Consider the following 20,235-nt stretch of genomic DNA (forward strand, 5'->3'; position numbering starts at 1 on the left):
GCAAGTGCCAGCGTGTACATCATTATCATCAGTGTACTGCCTGTGCTTGCAAATTTTAGTACAGCTAACAAGGCGTTACAGCAGAGCGCGTGGGAACAGGCCTGCTTATCAGAACTGCATGTGCCAGCCAGTCTAAAAGCTTGGGGGGGAGCCACACCCCGGTGGAGACCCAGTGTGCTCAGCTGGCAGTGAGAGAGAGGAGCAAGAAGGAGGAAGGTGCGCGTGTGTACCCAGGGCCAACCTAGTTGCCTGACATGCAGGAACTGACACTGGTGGGCACCGGCGTCAGGCTGGAGCATCGAGGGGGAATCTCCCTTGGGATGGTCAAGGGGACAGCAGGCTGTGTCTACTGTGTCCTGGTTGCAGAAGACAGACGCCAAGGGAACAGGAGCCACTAAACTACAGTGTGAACCTGCAGTCCGGACTCTGCATGGAACAGCTGCGGAAGACCGGAGCAGGCCTTGAAGTATCTGCTAAAGGCAGGGTTGAGTCTAAGGCTGGAGACTCCCCTGTGCAGAAAAGCGACATCTGGGAGAAAAGTTGGAAGTCTGCCTCGGCGTGCAGCCCAGTCATGGAGCTGGTACCTGTAAGTACTACCCAGCAGGAATCAGACTACCCATTAATGCCGGCCATGCCAATACACTCTGCCGACCCCACCTGGAAGGAGACAGTGCAGAAGGGTGATGCGTCCTCAGGTGAGCCAGTGGGGAGTGGTAGCAGTGGGTGCATAGACTGGGGGTCGCCCAGTCTGCAGGCAGAATTTGGGCCCTTAGATGACGAGTTTTCAGAGTGGTCATTACACTATAGCTCAAAGGAGGAGTGGGAGTGGGGGCACTCTCAGGAGAAGGTGGAAGTGTTGTCCGAGGTGTTGGATGTACCCAGCTGAAGGGGCCAAGGAGCCATGCAGAGCCTAGTCAGTGTAGGGCAGAGTGTCAGGGAAGAACTGGCATTGCTGCCATTCCCAGAGTTGGGTGCATCAGGCACACTCCCGTACTCATGCGCATTGGCGGAAGAATGGCGAATTGGCGCACAAAGGTGGATTCACTGTTGTGACCCGGCTTGTTCCCGCCCTGCCTGATCTCCTCTCCTGGGGTTGACCCTCTGGCTTGCTCTACCAAACTTGCTCCTGTTTGATCACCTGTGTATGACCTTGGCTTGCTTTACGGACTTTTGCTATTACCATCTGCTTGCCTTCCTGTTGTGACTTCGGCCAAGTTCCTGTTTCGGCTACCTGCCTTTGCCTCGGGACGGATTACCCATATTTGACCCTCAGCCTGGCTTCTACTACTGTTTCATATGTGCACAAGTTTGCCAAGTACAACTGGAGTTTCCTGAGAGACATCTGTCTTGCTGTGTATCTTTTCATCTCCAGCATCCACCAGATGATCACTGGCTCAGCTCTTCAGTACCACCTACAGGGGTGTACCGCACTTAGCCGCAAGGGGAGCTCTCTCAGCACCTTGGCCTCGGATCAGATTTGTGACACAGAAATTCCTCAACAGACCCTCCACCACCCAAACCAAAGCTGCTGAGCTGCATTTGATCTGCAGTTGTTCTCCATTTTACCTGCATGTAACCACTTTCTAAGCTGAGGCAAGCTGATTTTGCATTTTATTGACCTGTATAGGCAATCTTGACTTGGCACAATCAAAAGCCAGAAAACACACAGTTCTTGCCATGGTGAAGCAATTATATTCTGATAACAGTTTGAGTAACAATGGTCGAGATAGATTTCAGTATGGCAGTTTGCAACCTTTTATTATACACAGCAATGTAATATAATATGTGGGTGTTTTTTTTTTCCCTGGCAGCCCTGATGCCCTGGGCCACAGCCTATATTGACTTCACAGAGGTCCAGCCTTGATAACCTATAAGGACTGAAAAGGTGACATATTACCAATTAAATAAATCTTGTATTGCCATGGCAAAGCAGAATGGTCAAACGTTCTTGGGTGAGTTTTAGGAAGAACCCAGTTTGAACTTTGTCTATTTTGGTTACTGGATTATAGTCAATTCATGAAAATATATTCTTTATTGGCCCAGAGGAGCATAGGATAACATTTCTTTCTGGTGGGCCAGGGAAACAACCTTTTACTCCTTTATTAAATAGCCTACATTGTGGAGAAATCCTTGCTAAAATTGGGCAAGTGGCATGATAGGTTGAATTACCAACTAAGAGGATTATCACCCAAACTAGCAGTTAACGATCATATAGTAAATAGATTTTATGTCTATGGGCACACTACAACCTCTACAGATACCCCCTAGCTGACTGATCTTGAAGAAAACTCATCATTTAACAATGGTTCTCCTGCCTGATTTATAAGAGTTTTCTGGGATGGCATCAGGAGTGTCTTCTTGGGGCATAAGCATCCATGCTAAGCTGCAACAAGTATTGGTCTTTACAAACAAGTCTTTCATAAGAATTAGTCGTTGCCTGCCATCTCATTTCTATGGCTAGTCCCAATCAGAAATATTTGTGTTTCATGCAGTCATACCTGGTGTGCCATGACTTCGGCCTCAAGTCTTAAGTCTTGTTCCAGCTCCAGCTGTCCCACCATTTCAGCATAATCCTGGGTCACTGCCAACGAGACTAAAGGAAGAATATGGAAGGCGTTGTTATTAATATTCTTCATTATCAGCATATTACATATTTTTGGGTGTTTACAGAGCTCTACCACCAGGGAGGCTCCCCACAGGGACAAAGACTCCAGGGCAGGCCCAGAACATATATGAAGAGCTTTCCTGGGAACAATATTGAATCCTTTAGTTTTTGGCTGGGTAAAGATAAGACTAAATTAGATTACACAGGTCTTCTTAACCTGTATCTTCTACAACAGGTTTAACTTTCCAGTATAAAGACCACATTGTGGATTTAATATTGGTAGGCAAAAAAAAAAAAAAAAAAATGTAAAGAGCCTCTCGCCTCCCCCCCCCCCTCTTTCCATCCAAGAGTGCCCATTAGAGTCACCCCTTACATCTAGGAGTACCCATCACTGTAATACTCTTTTATGGCTAGTGCCCATCAGGATACACAGACCACTGCCGGCAAGCAAGGGTATTTTCATTAACACTTGCTGCAGGCCAGATAAACCCTTGTAGTAGGCCAAATGTGGAATGTGGGCTATAGTTTAGAGACTCCTGCTCTCCTTAACTAATTAAATACCTGTAAGCCCAGAGTCTCTTGCAGTATCATGTGTCTGTGAGTTCAACCCTGGCTTGCTCTTCCCCTCCCCAAGCAAATACTTTTTGGTAAAGTTAAATGACAGATGGATGCTTAAAGGCTAAATTCACCTTTGTTTACTTTTTTTCTAAATTACAGCTCCCCTATGTACCAATATACCATAAATTAACCTCTGTTGCAGAAAAATAAAAGTTTCTTTGACTTTGAGAACAAGGCCTTACCTTAGCCACAGGTGTGTTACATAGAAATGTTAATGCTTTCCTGGTATGTAGATTTAGGACGTAAAAACCAGTAAGATACAGTAAGCAGATCACTAGCTGACCTCATTAGCACTCACACCCTACACCAATAAACTGTGTTTGCGTGGCACCCCCCCCCCCCCCCCAGGTGTGCGTTTGCCTGGCTTGGCAATGTAGGCTGCCACAGCTGCTGTGCACAGCCTACCCAGACTCTCTCCAGTCAGGCCCAGGCCACATGCTATACTCTTTGGGGTCGCATGCATCCCACAGGCTGCGGATTGGACACCCCTGATGAAGTGCAAGGGCCTGCCTGAATGGATACAGAGTCCATGAATAGATAGATGTCCTCCAATTCCATAGTTTTGGTAAATCTAAAGGGAATTGTACAGCGATTGTATAATCAAATTTCATACTGTATGGTCACCTTTATACATGTACAGCTGTGGCCAAAAGTTTTGAGAAAGACACAATTATTTATTTTCACAAAGTCTGCTACCTCAAATTTTATTATGGCAATTTTCATATGCTCCAGAATGTTATGAAGAGTGATCAGATGAATTGAAATTAATTGCAAAGTCCCTCTTTGCCATGAAAATTAACTTAATCCCATAAAAAAAAAAACTCCACTGCATTTGTGAAAAAGACTTCAGGGCATCCAAAAAAGTCCAGCAAGCGACATGATCGTCTCCTACAGTTGATTCAGCTGCGGGATTGGGGAACCACCAGTGCAGAGCTTGCTCAGGAATGACAGCAGGCAGGTGTGAGTACATCTGCACCCACAGTGAGGAGAAGACTTCTGGAGGATGGCCTGGTGTCAAGAAGGGCAGCAAAGAAGCCGCTTCACTCCAGGAAAAACATCAGTGACAGACTGATTTTCTGCAAAAGGTACAGAGATTGGACTGCTGAGTCCTGGGGTAAAGTCGTTTTCTCTGATGAATCCTCTTTCGGATTGTTTGGGGCATCCGGAAAAATTCTTGCTTGAAGAAGAAAAGGTGAGCGCTACCATCCTGTGTCATGCCATCAGTAAAGCATCCTGAGACCATTCATGTGTGGGGTTGCTTCTCAGACAAGGCAGTGGGCTGACCCGCAATTTTGCCGAAGAACACAGCCATGAATAAAGAATGGTACAAAAACATCCTCTGAGAGCAACTTCTCCCAACCATCCAAGAATAGTTTGGTGAGGAACAATGCCTTTTCCAGCATGATGGAGCACCTTGCCAAAAGTGATAACTAAGTGGCTTGTAGAACAAAACATCTTAATTTTACCTCAGCCGTGTTAGCCCCCCCATATCAAAATTTTTGAACAAAACATATGCAGTTGGTTAGATCTTTGTTAGATCAGGTTAGATCAATTGTTGTTTGTGTTAGATCTCACACAGAAGTAGTGTGCTGCCACGCAGCTTTAACTGTCTAGCAGTTGTTATTACATGTTATGTTATGCTATGTTATTGGTATCATCCTTGCACCCCTGCTGTTTGTGGCTAGTTGGTTGCTCCCACCCTTCATTTCCTGCTGTAACTCCATTTTGTTTAGTTGTTATGAGGAGACTGCAGAGTGTGGAAGCTGTGTAACTTCATTGGAAATTTACCAATGGACAAGTCTCTATGTTTATGCCTTTGCTAACTTGAAGCATAAAGAAGCATTGGAGAACACCTCTGGAGTCTTTATTCATTGAGTAAGCTATCTGTTAAAGCCATCATTCAACCTGCTGCACACACTTTCAGACTGGGTCTACAAGAAGGTCACAGGTACAATCGATGCTGAGACAGAACAGTAAATTTCCAGAAGAATCCATCACAGGTATCTCTGCAGCTTCAGAAACGTGAGTAACCACTTGCCTGTGTGTTACTGTCGCAGTCACCAGAAGCATTACTCTGCATATGAAGCCAGCCACCTACTGAATGCTTCATTACTGTTACAGCTTTCTGAGCTGAGCTATCCAGTCTGAACCAGTTGCAGCACTAGCTAGCTATTGTCACAAATACCCAGCTCCTCAGCTCAGCCTGCTTACTAACAGAAGTGACTACTTACAGAGCTGAGCTCTGGCAGATTTCTAACAAGACACCAAAACTTCAGTACTTATTATGTCTGACAGAAATCCCACAGAGTTACCTGCACTTAGTCAAGATAAAGCAGAATCCTTACTTCATTCTCCTCGTCCTGTAGAAATATTAACAGTTATTTGCAGGGGGGGCTAACCCGTCATCAGCCCCCCTTATCAAAAAATTGACCAAACAATTAGCTATTTTGGAAGATATTTGTTAGATCCAGTATGATCAACTAGTTGTTTTGTTAGATCTCACATAACTACAGACTTATTAAGTGATTAATGAGGGGGGGGCTAGCCCCCCCACATGCAATTTTCAAGTAAAAGTTGATTCAGGCTAATAGGCCTTTGTTAGATCCGGTAAGATCAAGTGGTTTCAAAGTTAGATCTCATATAATTACTGAGATATTTCACATGAAAACACAGATATTAGGTAGTATTAAATAGGGGGGCTAGCCCCCCCCCCCCCCACACATGCAATTTTCTGGTAAAATTTCATTCAGGCTAATAGGCCCCCCTATTTAATACTACCTAATACCGGACCTAACAAAGGCCTATTAGCCTGAATTAAATTGTACCAGAAAATTGCATGTGGGGGGGGGGGGGCTAGCCCCCTTTATGTGATACCAAATATTCATAATATCTCAGTAATTATATGAGATCTAACGTTAAAAGCACTTGATCTTACCAAATCTAGTGAAGGCCTATTAGTCTGAATGAAATTTTACCAGAAAATTGCATGGGGGGGGGGGGGGCTAGCCCCCTCTTATGTAATACCAAATATTCATAATATCTCAGTAATTATATGAGATCTAACGTTGAAACCACTTGATTTTACCGGATCTAATGAAGGCCTATTAGCCTGAATAAAATTTTACCAGAAAATTGCATGTGGGGGGGCTAGCCCCCCATCATTAATTACTTAATAAGTCTGTAATTATGTGAGATCTAACAAAACAACTAGTTGATCATACCGGATCTAACAAATATCTTCCAAAATAGCTAATTGTTTGGTCAATTTTTTGATAAGGGGGGGCTGATGACGGGTTAGCCCCCCTGCAAATAACTGGTAATATCTCTACTTCTGTGTGAGATCTAACGCAAACAACAATTGATCTAACCTGATATAACAAAGATCTAACCAACTGCATATGTTTTGTTCAAAAAATTTGATATGGGGGGGCTAACATGGCTGAGGTCTAAATTTTGGGTCCATGGCCAGGAAACTCCCTAGACCTTAATCCCATTGAGAACTTGTGATCAATCCTCAAGAGGCGGGTGAACAAAAAAAAAAAGAAAAAACACAAATTCTGACAAACTCCAAGCATTGGTTATGCAAGAATGGGCGGCCATCTGTCAGCATGTGGCCAACAAGTTGGTTGACAGCATGCCAGGGGGAATTGCAGAGGTCTTGAAAAAGAAGGTTCAACAATGCAAACATTGACTCTTTGCATAAACTTTATGTAATCTAATATAATAAAGTCCAAGTGTCTCTGCGTCCAGTCCCTGTGTCCGTGGGATTGCGCTACTGGGCATGTGCCCCACGGACAGCCGTTGGGACTTGGATCGCAGAGACTTCGGGCGGCCGGGCGGCTGTGCAGTGGGCGGGCTTTGGCAAGCAACCTAGTAACCAACCGCTGTTGGTGCCAATAGCTACATCAGGGGCTCTGCATAGAGGGCGGTACGGAGGGGACAATGCGCAGCTCTATGGGGGGTACGCTGGGATGCGGCTAGAGCGCCCCGAGTACCGCCGCCCGTGTACACCCCGCCAGTCAGAGCTTCTGTCCTGTATCTAAACACATCTCTACCCGCCCGCGGACACACAATAAATGTACGGTTAATGCTGTCACCACGGTGTCCTGTCGGATAATGCATCCAAGTGACGTCACTCCAGCTGACTGATCCGTCCGATCAGCTGGTCTGGCGGTGACGACACTGACATGCGCTGTTTGTCGGATGCATTATCCGACGGTAGATAGAGAGCGGAGGAGGGGAGAGAATCTATTGTCAGATTCTGCATCGCTCTCTGCACATCTATCGGGACGGATCGGATTATAGTGCAGTGTATTCTTATGTAAGAAATGATGGGAATTTTGTCTGATAGAGAACACAAACACAGCTTTTATCGGGGCGCATTAAAGGGGACTCTGACCACACTATTAAAAGGGGACTCTGACCACACTATTAAAGGGGACTCTGACCACACTATTAAAAGAAGACTCTGACCACACTATTAAAGGGGACTCTGACCACACTATTAAAAGAAGACTCTGACCACACTATTAAAGGGGACTCTGACCACACTATTAAAGGGGACTCTGACCACACTATTAAAAGGGGACTCTGACCACACTATTAAAAGGGGACTCTGACTACACTATTAAAGGGGACTCTGACCACATTATTAAAGGGGACTCTGACCACACTATTAAAAGGGGACTCTGACCACACTATTAAAAGGGGACTCTGACCACACTATTAAAAGGGGACTCTGACCACACTATTAAAGGGGACTCTGAACACACTATTAAAGGGGACTCTGACCACACTATTAAAAGGGACTCTGACCACACTATTAAAGGGGACTCTGACCAAACTTTTAAAGGGGACTCTGAACACACTATTAAAGGGGACTCTGACCACATTATTAAAGGGGACTCTGACCACACTATTAAAGGGGACTCTGACCACACTATTAAAGAGGACTCTGACCACATTATTAGAGTCCCCTTTAATAGTGTGGTCAGAGTTCCCTTTAATAGTGTGGTCAGAGTCCCCTTTTAATAGTGTGGTCAGAGTCCCCTTTGATGTGCCCCGATAAAAGCTGTGTTTGTGTTCTCTATCAGACAATATTCCCGCCATTTCTCACATAAGAATACACTGCACTGTAATCCGATCCGTCCCGATAGATGTGCAGAGAGCGAGGCAGAATCTGACAATAGATTCTCTCCCCTCCGCTCTCTATCTACCGTCGGATAATGCATCTGACAAACTGCGCATGTCAGTGTCGTCACCGCCAGCACAGCTGATCGGGCCAGTCAGCCAGTCAGCTGCAGTGACGTCACTTACTGAGCATGCGCAGTAAGTTGGATGCATTTTTCGACGGGAGACATTATCCGTCCGGACACCGGGCGAAACTGTTGAAGCGGCGGGTGTGCGCGGGCACGCGGCGGGTGTGCGCTCGCGTGGACTTACTGCTAAGCGGCAGCGGCCGTTACAAGTGGGGGCGGGCGAGCGATGGCATGCGAGAGCCGCTCGGTCAGCTCTGCGCGTGTCCCCGATGTTGCTAGGGCAACAGGGATGCTATGCGCAGAGCTGGCTACGTCATGCGGCTCTCGCGTTGTTAGAAAAAAAGAACGAGATAAGCGAGAGCCGCTCAGTCAGCTCTGCGCATGTCCTCGACGTTGCTAGGGCAACAGGGTCGCAGAGCTGACAGAGGCTCTCGCTTAACTGGAACAAGTCTGTTTTTACAAATGTTTGACCACATATGTTCTAGCGCCCATTAAGTTAACGGGCTTAATGTCTAGTTGTCAATAAAAGCCTTTGACACTTATGGAATGCTTGGAATTATACTTCAGTATACCATAATACCATCTGACAAAAATATCTAAAAACACTGAAGTAGCAGACTTTATGAAAATTAATATTTGTGTCATTCTTAAAATGTTTGGGCATGGTTGTATATAGGACGGAGTGGATGGAAATGTGATTGGGGCCTGAGGTACATTATTGGCATATAGCCAGAGATGTATAGTAACGAAGTAGAACTACTTAAGTACTGTACTTAAGTACCGAAATGCGGTATCTGTACTTTCCTAGAGTAGAATTTTTTTCTCCTACTTCTACTTTTACTTCACTACATTTTTTCGATGATTTCGATACTTCTACTCCGATATTTTTTTTTTGTGCTGCATAGTTACTCGTTACTTTTAAAAAAATTACCACGGCCAGAACAGTAGATGGCAGGTTGCATAAAGCTCAAAAAAATGTGTATAATGTCATTTGTAAATCAGCGCATACAAAAATAAAGGCTGTGTATAATAAAAGCTGCTATACCAAATCTTTCCAATAAAAAGAAAATATGAAACAAACAAATAATTGGCGCTACAGCGCTTAAAGTGCATCAAGAAACTACTAACAAACACAGGTTAATCATTTGAATAAATCATTTGAAATAATAAAAAACAATATGATGTTCAAACTTTTGACTTCTTTCTTTAATAACTACATAACACAGTACTTGTACTTTTACTTTCAGTACTTGAGTAGAAATTTTTTTTCAAAACTACTGGTACTTTTTACTTTTAGTACTTAAGTAGCACATTTTTTTGAAAAAACTACTTGCAATACTTAAGTAAAAAAAATGTTAAATACTTTAGTACTTCTACTTAAGTAACTTTTTCTGCGAGCACTTCCACTTCTACTCAAGTCACTTTTTGATCGAGCACTTGTACTTTTACTCAAGTAGAAATTTCGAGTACTTTATACAAGTCTGCATATTGGTGCACAAAATAGATGAAATCAGCGCAACTAATAATAAGTATAAGAAAGCAGCTATACCAGAACTTTCTTCACGGAAAAAGTAATAGATATATATAATGCAGGGGTACAGCGCTAAAGTGAATATTTGCTACATAAAGTGCTGGTAATCAAAAAGGTGACAATGTGCTTAATATAATATCCGTAATCAATAATGCCAAAAAACTCACAATAATAAAGCATTAAAAATATCTCAATTATAAATATATCTCATAATATCACAAGTGCAAATATAACAGATGGTGCAAAATAAAGTGCATATAGACGTGCTCAAAGAAAGTCCATATATCTACTAGCGCAAAACTGATATATAAAGTGCTTGATAGATGTCTCCATCCACTAAGTGATCGTGACACCCCCGCCAATAGCCGCAAGGTGGCCTCTCACCTTAAGAATGGGTAAAGAAAGCAATGTTTCCTTAGTAGAGGTGGGTCCGGTAAACTGGAAGCCAATCACAGGACTGCCGGTGTATAGAGCTCAGCACAACCGATTATCATGTAAAAAAAATATATACCAACAGATCTAAGTGCTCACTGCATGATTGCCCTTTTATTGAAGTAATAATACCGGACCCACCTCTACTAAGGAAACATTGCTTTCTTTACCCATGGAGACATCTATCAAGCACTTTATATATCAGAAAATGTCAATTTAGCCTTTAGTCACTCATGGGAGGGGACAACAGAGTGAACTGAGCTGCTGAGTCACTTCTGGGAGGGGGGACCAGGGTGAACTGAGTAAGTGCTTACTGGGAAGGAAAACCAGGATGAATTAGGTTTTAAAGTCACTGATTGTTAGGACGGAGCAGGATAAATTGAGCTGCTTAGTCACAGCTGGAAAGAAGGATCAGGGTGAACTCTGTCACTGCTTAGAGGGTGAGCTGAGCTACTCTGTCACTGCTGAGAGAGTGAGCTGAGGTATTTAGTCACTGTTATGTGGGGGAGTTGAGTTTTTGGGTAAAAGGGGGAAGTAGGGGTGCTGAGCAGCTGAGTCACTACTGGAAAGGGGAAGCAGAGTTACTTAGTCACTACTAGTAGAAGTATTAGGGGGAACTGAGCAGCTGATCCACTGCTGGGAAGGAGAGCAGAGAGAGAGGCTCGGAGTTAAAAGAAGAAAGCATGGACGAAGGGCCGGCATGACAGGGTTAAAATAGGTTGGCATAGGGAATGGGTTTGTGGTCAGTGGGAAGCATTCTTTTAAAAGTATTACCTGATTGGTGGGGAGGACTGGAGAAGGTGGGGCTGCAGTAAGGGAATTTGTAGGAGGAAATAAAGGAAAAAAGATTGGGACTTTAAATGAGGTGTGTGAGAACAACCGGCCCTAAGTAAACCATACTCACCGACCAGTCTGCTAACAAACCCAATCAACCTGTCTAACAATGTAGGTTAAAAACAGGGGTTTAGTTAACATTGGTTTAACCTACATTGTTAGACAGGTTGATTGGGTTTGTTAGCAGACTGGTCGGTGAGTATGGTTTACTTAGGGCCGGTTGTTCTCATACACCTCATTTAAAGTCCCAATCTTTTTTTCTTTATTATCACAGGGATGGAGGCGCAGAGCCTTTGCAGGGCTTGTGTCTCATTCAAAGTCCCAACATTGGCCCATACATAACATACAATCAGGGATGGAGGTGCGTGCTCCTCAGTCGGTCATTCTTAGTTTCAACCCTGTGGCTATCACATAGCCATTGGATTGTATTTACTTGTGATTTTGCAATATACATTGAAGGCCAGTCATAGATGGGGGGCCAGTTGGGGGAGGCTTGGGCTATCTCCATGCCCACCTGTCCCTCATCTATCCATTAGCTAGCATATGCTCCCGCTGTGGAGACACTTATAAATTAGTAGTGTTAGGACTGCAAGTAATACAGGGTACCGTGAAGGGGCCTTACAGCTTACACATGTGTTTGTAAATGTGTGTTAAATAAACCCCTGTTTTTAACCTACATTGTTAGACAGGTTGGGCTTTTGTTTTTTGAGTATAAAGAAAATGTACATTGGCAGGGAACCCATCCTGGGTATGGCTCCCATTATTATGGTTGGTAGTGCCTGTGTGTAGTTGTTTGTCTCCTAGTTGGTGTTCGTTGCGGGTGGAGGTCTAAAAAGTTTCAGTGGTCACGCAGGTACAAGTAGGTGATGCCCACAAGAACCTTGCCTTGTGACTCCTATGACGGGGTACAAGGTACTGCTATGGGTTTTTTGAGTATAAAGAATATGTACATTGGTAGGGACCCATCCTGGGTACGGCACCCATTATTATGGTTGGTAGTACTTGTGTGTAGTTGTTTGTCTTCTAGTTGGTGTTTGTTGCGGCTGGAGGCCTAAAAATTTTCAGTGGTCATGCAGGTACGAGTAATTGATGCCCACAAGGACCTTGTGACTCCTATTTTTGGCAGAATGTACTGGATGTTCATATGTTGCATATGTTTATATGTTGATATGCAGGGCTTTTTTTCAGCAGGAACGTGGGGGAACGCAGTTCCGGCACCTCCAGAACCTCCAGCACTGAATGTATGTTATAGCAAGGGGTATGGGGTTTGTTGGAGGGTCTCTTGATGCTGGCTGCTTGGGGATCTATTATCACTGGTAAGGATCTGTTATTGTGCGACGGTCTGTTGTTTCTGCTGGTGGATCTTTTGTTGCTGGGGGGGGTCTTATATTGTTGAGGTAGAGGTCTATTGTTGGCTTATCTAATGATACTGGTTGCTGGGAGAGCCATAGTTGCTACTGGAGGGGGTCGAATGTTGCTGGGGTGGATCTTTTGTTGCTGGGTGAGGTATTTTGTTGTGCATGGGAAGTGGGTAGGGAGTGGAACCAAGGAACAGTGCTCAGAGGTGGGTAGTGGGTGGAGACAAGGGGTGACTCAAAAGGGGGGAGTTCCTCCACCTATTCTCCGAGAAAAAAAGCCATGTTGATATGTTTAGAAGTTGTTTATAATTGGTTAATAAAAGGCTGCTATGGCCATTGTACTCCATATTGAGTCTCGTGTGGTTATTCTTGGAAAAAAGGTTAGTGGAGGAGTGGTGGTCAAGCAGTTGGGAGAGCAAAGCATCTTTTATACCCTATTCATGAGCCGAGCTGGGTCACACAGGGATGGGGTAGCAGGGTAATCTGAGATACTTAGTTATTGCTGGAAGAGGGGAGCAGGGTGAGCTTGGTTTGAATGTGAACAACTTTGCTTCTTTTGTTGCGATCTTTGTTGATTAATCACTTCACAGTGTCTGTAAGTACAGAGGTCAGTGAGTCTGGTTGTGTTAGAAACATATTTAGTGCTTGTCGGAAATATTTAGTTTAAATACTTGAATGTTCACAGTCTGGCCATGTTATGTTCATCTTCAGTCATGGAAAGCTGGTCTCCTCACCTCTGTTCAGCTTTAGGAATTTCCTCTGGCTCTTTTGTAATTTTAGTGCCAAGGATTTTCTTTCGAATCGTTCATCTTTAACCTGAAGAGTCAAAAACATTTGAAACCCAATTAATTGCTTGACCATTTGGGAAGTTAAAACAATTTTTTGTTTACATTCATTTAAATCATAATAACTTGAGTCACCATAATTAGTAGCAGGCCCCTTTCAAAAGATCACTCCTTACAAGACATTCCGGTGCTGTTCCGCTAAATAAGGTGCTTTTACCTAATAATCAGTCTTCCATACTGGTCAGGCAGTTTGAAAGAGTGTAGCATTATGCTAGTGTAGAATGCTAGGTAAATTTAGTTTTTGACTTCTTCTGTAATTAAGGGAAAGTGATTTTTTGTTCTGGCCTGTTCAGGGTTTTACAGGCTGGGATTTTGAATGCTTCCCCTTTTCTCGGAAAGAAGATTCCAGAGCTCTGGGAGGGAGATTCAGATGAGCAGCCTGAATAGTTATCATGCTCCAGCCAATCCCTGGAGAGGAGTGGCTAGAAGGGGGCTAGACTAATGATATATAGTATAAGTGCCGGTTCACACTGCAGCGGCACGGCTTCGGGGGCGACCTGTGCAAGTCCCTCCAGGTCGCCCCGAAGTAGTACAGGACCCTTTTTCTAAGTCGGAGCGACCTGTGTCGCTCCTTAGAACGGTTCCTGTAAGGCTTCTTTCACACGGCCGCTCCGCTGCTTTAGTCCGCTGCGGGACTTTTTTTTTTTCACGGAGCGGATGACATTTGTGTCATCCGCTCCGTGTGCCCGCATATCATCCCATCCGTTTGCGGATGATATGCGGACATAATGTAAGTACATGGCATTGCGGATGTCAGCGGATGACACCGCTGACATCCGATTTTCCTTCCTTTCCGTTTTTTACACAGATGAAAAAATAGGGTTCTGTTCCAAAAAACGGAACAGAACTGAAAGGAGGAAAATCGGATGTCAGCGGATGGTATTCCGCTGACATCCGCAGTGTCATTCACTTACATTAAAGTCCGCAAATCATCCGCAAAAAAATAGGATGATTTGTGGACACACGGAGCGGCCATGTGAAAGGACCCTAGCAGTCAATGGACCGCAACGGTGCGTGACTTGTCAGGCTGACCAAGTCGCCTGACGAGTCGTACTAGTGTGAATGGACACTTAAGCACTGAAGAGCTGGGAGTCCATAGACTGTGTAGCTGTTCTGGAGGTCTCAGTGGGGTCAGGGCTGTGGGTCTAGATAGACTGTGATAGAAGCTGATTGTAGGACTTTACCACAAGGCATATGGTCTGGGGAAGGACTGTCTCACACTACAAAGTCACGGAGATAACCTGCCACCTTCCTCCAGACACAATCCAGTGTCTGGAGGAAGGTGGCAGGTTATCTCCGTGACTTTGTAGTGTTCTGAAGATCACACTGGGTAACAGTAGTTGTACATCGGTTTAAGGTAACCAGATACCAAAGAAACTTGCCTCATGGTCTTCAGTTGTGAGGCCTTAGACTGCTCAGAGACTGGCATCATTGTCCCCAGCTGGGAGGCCTTAGACTGCCCAACCCTCACAAATACTTAAGGAAAAGATTGTCCTCTAACTGCTAAGGGATAATCATTTTGGATTTTTAAATTGCCCTAACCCTTCTGTTAAAGTTCCTTCAAGCAATAAACCTTAAAAAGACGTCCCCTAGACCAGTGGTCTCCAAACTGTGGGCCAGAAGTGGCCCGTTGCTTATATTTATCCGACCTTTGGGGCACTATTCCTCCCATTGATACCAATGATCGGGATTATTTGTCCCTCTGATAACAATGATGGTGCACTATTTCATCCACAGGTACCAAAGATGGGACAATATTGCTCCTACTGATACCAATGATGGGGCACTATTCCTACCACCGATAGCAAGGATGGGGCACTATTCCTACCACTGATACCAGTGGCGGGGCACTATTCCTTTCACTGATACCAGTGACGGGGCACTATTCCTCCCACTGATGTCAGTGATGGGGCACTGTTTCTCCCACTGATACCAATGACGGGGCTCTATTTCTATCACTGATACCAATGATGGGGCACTATTCCTCCCCCTAATACCAAAAGATGGGGCAATATTCCTCCTACTGATACCAATGATGGGGCACTATTCCTCCCACTGATCCTAATGATGGGGCACTATTCCTACCACTAATACCAATGATGCAGCACTATTCCTACCACTGATACCAATGATGGGGCATTATTCCACCCCTAATACCAATGATGGGGCAATATTCCTCCCACTGATACCAATGATGGTACACTATTTCTCCCACTGATACCAATGAAGGGGCACTATTTCTCCCACTGATACCAGTGATGGGGCGCTATTCCTCTCACTGATACCAGTGATGGGGCACTATTCCTCCCACTGATACCAGTGACGGGGCACTATTACTCTCACCAATACTAGTGACAGGGCACTATTGCTCCCACTGATACCAATGATGGGGCACAATTTCTATCACTGATACCAATGGTTTGGCATTGCCTACTCCTACCATTGTCAGGACATTTTCTACTTTCTCTTGCCACACTCCAGCCCCCCCCCCCCCAAAAGTCTGAAAGACAGTAAACTTGGCCCTTTGTTTATAAAAGATGGAGACCCCTGCCCTAGACTGTATTTTTGGAGCCAGTATGAATGGCCTGGGGCTTACAGTGGTGAACAACCTCTTTACTTTTTGGGGAAGAACCAGGTTTTACCAGCGGCCCATTCAGGAGGAGAGCTACACAAGCATTTGTAATGGATACAGAGAGCAAAATTGTTACACAAGATGGCGGAATTAAAGGTGCAATAAATGTGCCACTGGTAACTATCACTTGACAAGTCTCCAGGGAATAAGGTCTTTAATGACCATTAGGATTTTACTGCAGTGTATTTAGCAGAACAAGTAAAGTGGCTTTGGGAAGTCACATAAGTTGCATTAATTTGAATAGTTGCAGTTTGTGTAGTGTAAGTGGATGCATTTATTTAGTATTGGAAGATATACGGGGATTTTCACTAAAACTGGAGCATGCAAAATCTGGTGCAGCTCTGCATAGAAACCAATCAGCTTTCAGGTTTTAATGTCAAAGCTTAATTGAACAACCTAAAGTTAGAAGATGATTGGCTACCATGCACAGCTGCACCCCATTCTGAGTGTTCTAGTTTTTGTAAATCTCCCCCAATGTGTATAATTATAAAAATTTATAAAAGAGCTACAGTATTTGTCCTATGGCTCTGCATATACATTTGTTTTTTGGGAATCAGGACAAAGTCAAATTATATTAGGCTATTTTCTGTTTAGGTTGGATATTTTTCATGAATTGATTCTTATGTATTTTTTTTCCTTTGATCATCAGTTCAATCTATTGCCCATAATGCTGCATTTTCTGATTCATTAATTTCTGTATGAATGAAGAACCTCAAACTTGGATAGAAAATAGCCACATAACATTCTTTTTTGCCCCTATTCGCACAGAACAAATGTACATGCACTTTCACAGCTCTGCAAACTTTTTTTTATAAAAACACACCTAGGATTCTCTCTGCCAGTGTGTTGATGAATCCGCTTCATAGGTCAAATTATTTACTGTAAATAGGCGGCTATAAATTAAGTGATAAAGTGATAAAGGAGCCCTTTGAGCCCTTTAAAAAAAATAATCTTTATTTACCAATCATCATTGCATGCTATGGGATTCCCCACCCTCACTCACCGATAGGCAAGTTCATCAACATCATATATATCCTATGGTTATATAAATAGATGTGCAGAGGTGCCCCAAGGAGTGTAGTTCTATGAAAATACCTTGTACAGATTATGTTGGCCTAGCATTCCAGCAGCCGTTTTAGCCTTTGCACATGTACTGTACCTAATGAAATGGTTTCAGTTAAAGAATGCATTGTAGCCCAAAGAAAAGCTCCAACCAAAAATACAAAGATTAAAAAACAGTCCATTAAAAGATAATAGAGCAAACTAATGTAGCCCTGATAACAGGGGAGTGGTTTAATGCGGGTATATCCTCTTCACTTCGGTTGCCCTGAACCTGCTCCAACCCAACTTGACACTATTAGTTTGGTCATGTTAAAAAGATCAAGACCACAAGAGATTGCAATAAAAGATCAAGTTTACTGCACTTTGATTTGATGTTAAAGAACGTACAAACAGAATCAAGGGTAATGCAAGAATGTCAATAGTAATGTAGATCCTGAATCCCCAACCAATAACTTGAGTAGGGTTCAGCAGTCAGGATCTGGAATACCAACCACACATATATAATGTATATACATACATAGATATGCTAGAGGATTGTATTCTGTAATGATATAAACACACTGGATTTTTAAGTAGATAGAGAGTGACCACAAATTAGGGTTAACCGTACTTAGAGAATAACTGTAGAATAAACAGTATAACAATACTAACTAAATATCAGAGTGCACTCTGTGTACTAACAGGGGCCCCCTTTACACTAGACTGCAAGAGTCTCCTGGAGAGTGAGGCCTCACTGTTCTTCACTGGCAAGAAATCCTCAGGCAATCCAAGGAAAGTAATTGTAATCCAAGTAAAGGTGATTGATAACTGTTAGTTAGTAATTGTAATCCACAAAGATGAACAAGAAACAGATCTTGATGCTTTCCAATTGGCAAACAACCTGGTACTGTAAAAGGGCTTACGGCGCTCATAACGCACTATGAATAACTGCAGTGTCCAGTGGAGATTTTAGAACTCAGTTTGGCCTGCTACTCAAGCAGTTCGGTAGTTCTGCCCTGACTCAGTTGAGATATGTAATAAATGCAGATGTAGATGCAGGATGTCTCTCACCCAATACCGGGAGCTCCGCTCCGCGCTGCAACCAGGCCCCACTCTGCTCAGCGACTCTCTCTCGGCCTGTCAGATGTCCTTCCACTCAGTTACACCACCGAGGTTCCTCTACACACACCGCTCGTCTCAGCTCCGGTGCCCACTACTAGGCCTCTGGCCTACTCCTCTGCGATCCACAGCAGCTCTTCCCCTTCTACACAGCACGCTGTCCTCGAGGCAAAAGAGCAAAAGTTTATCCCGCCTCCCTTTATATAGACACTCCCAGCAAGCTCCACGAGTCACATCTCTCCCTGGGAGAAGAGTCCTTACGCATAGCAGTCTATGGTCCTGGCTCCTCCCGGAACTACATCTCCCATAATTCAAAGGTCTCCAAAGATAAGGAAATTTCTCTTCCAAGGAGACAAGAACTTATCTATAGCAACAGTCTGAATCAACCATCTAAAGTAGCATTCATAGCAACTGAAAACTGATTAATAAAGGCACTATCTAACAGCTTATTATACGTGTCATCAGATAAATTTGGGTCACTCTCACAAAAGGCTAATAGAAGATCAGTAGCCAATTTAATAATGTCAGTGGGTGGAATTGAACTTTCTTCTTGAGAGCTGTCAATTGAAGAGACAGTTAATGGCACAGACTTGCGCTGTAGAGATTTGTTCTTGGAACTTTCCCATACTCATGCCATCCCTTCAGAGCTTTGTGCCGAGGCTGGGACTCTCATGTGCATGCGCGGGACTGACGTCATCGCGGCTTGGCAATTCAAGCAGCCGGAGCCCGCAAACCTGGAAGGAAGACCGGGAGAGGGAAGATGGAAACCCTGTCAGTGGTGACAGCCCGCTGCTGGAGGGCTTTGTTTTAAGGTAAGTCTCTCATAATGTGCAAGTATGCAATGACATTATCTTGCAGAGGCACTGGCCTTTTTTTTTTTTTTCATCATTTACAACCGTTTTACAGTTAGCTACCAGTTTCCCAGTGAAAGAAAGCTAAGTGGAACTTTATAAATTGAGAGAGCATTGAACCAATGGTAAAGTAATGGATAAGTGGATGGAAGGGATGCAAATGATCATGTTTACCCCTTTTTAAACTTTTATCTTCATACATAATTACCTCCGCTGTTAGTTTTTGTATCTGACATTTTAGTTGTTCGATTTCCTCTGTGTTCTGCTTCTTTATCTCCAGCAGTCTTCTGACCGTCTCCTCTAAATCTTCTGCAATTCAAAAATAAAAGAATGTTTTTTTACATTTAGACATTTCTAATTATGAATCAACACTTTGGATGGTGTTATCATCTGACATCTGCTCTTACCTGCAATAAAAAATCTAGATTATGACTCAAATTTTTGTAACACGTGGATTAAATAAAAATTCAATCCTACTTGCCTAGCTGGGTGTTTTGCCAGACACTTCTGGCTGCTGTGTAAAGTTCCCAGTAGTTTACATGTAAACTGCAAGTTCTTTCGTCTTCATACAAGAATTGGTGTGAGTAACAAAGGAGAGCAGATGAAAAGAGAGAGAGAGGGATATGGGGGATATGTGAGCCTGGTCAATTCTCAGCTGCCTGGATGGTAGAGAATCAGCTAAGAGCCTGAAGTGATCCCATGAGGAGAATCCTTCACTGGTGGCATCATCTCAGGTCATGGACAGAGACCAAAAAGATGCTCTACCAAGAAGGGGTCTTGTGTATTAGTGAAGGGCCAGGGGGGAGGGTTGAAGCTCTGTTGCCTGTGTGCAGATGCCAGAATGTGAAGTTATAAGTAGTGATGGACGAACATTGACCGGGGCGGTTCACGAACGTCAGCCGCAAATTTTCTCAAATGTCCGCGAACCCCAGGTTCGCGGCGGGCCCCATTGACTTTAATGGGAGTCGAACTTTAAAAACCTTTAGGTCATATTTGCAGCCACAAAATACTTACTAGCTGTGCACAAATAGTCCCACCACATGGACAATGTCATAACAGAAGTATTGCAATTGGAAAAGTTGCCCAAAATGTTGTTGTTTTTTTTTTTTTC

General features: G+C 43.8%; 1 protein-coding gene across 1 annotated transcript in view; it reads right to left on the bottom strand.

The window, feature by feature from the left end:
- LOC309564146 (shootin-1-like) overlaps window positions 1–20,235 on the bottom strand; it is a 130,008-nt gene that overhangs the window by 39,502 nt on the left and 70,271 nt on the right. The window contains exons 6-8 of the mRNA XM_082268775.1: window positions 19,333–19,433; window positions 13,371–13,452; window positions 2,499–2,593 (exon numbers count right to left, since the gene is read on the bottom strand). Of these exons, the coding sequence (XP_082124901.1) occupies window positions 2,499–2,593; window positions 13,371–13,452; window positions 19,333–19,433 (278 nt within the window). The remainder of the gene's footprint in view (window positions 1–2,498; window positions 2,594–13,370; window positions 13,453–19,332; window positions 19,434–20,235) is intronic.

The sequence above is a fragment of the Pelophylax lessonae genome, assembly GCF_965119305.1.
Source record: "Pelophylax lessonae genome assembly, chromosome: 1".
In the NCBI taxonomy this organism is placed as follows: domain Eukaryota; kingdom Metazoa; phylum Chordata; class Amphibia; order Anura; family Ranidae; genus Pelophylax; species Pelophylax lessonae.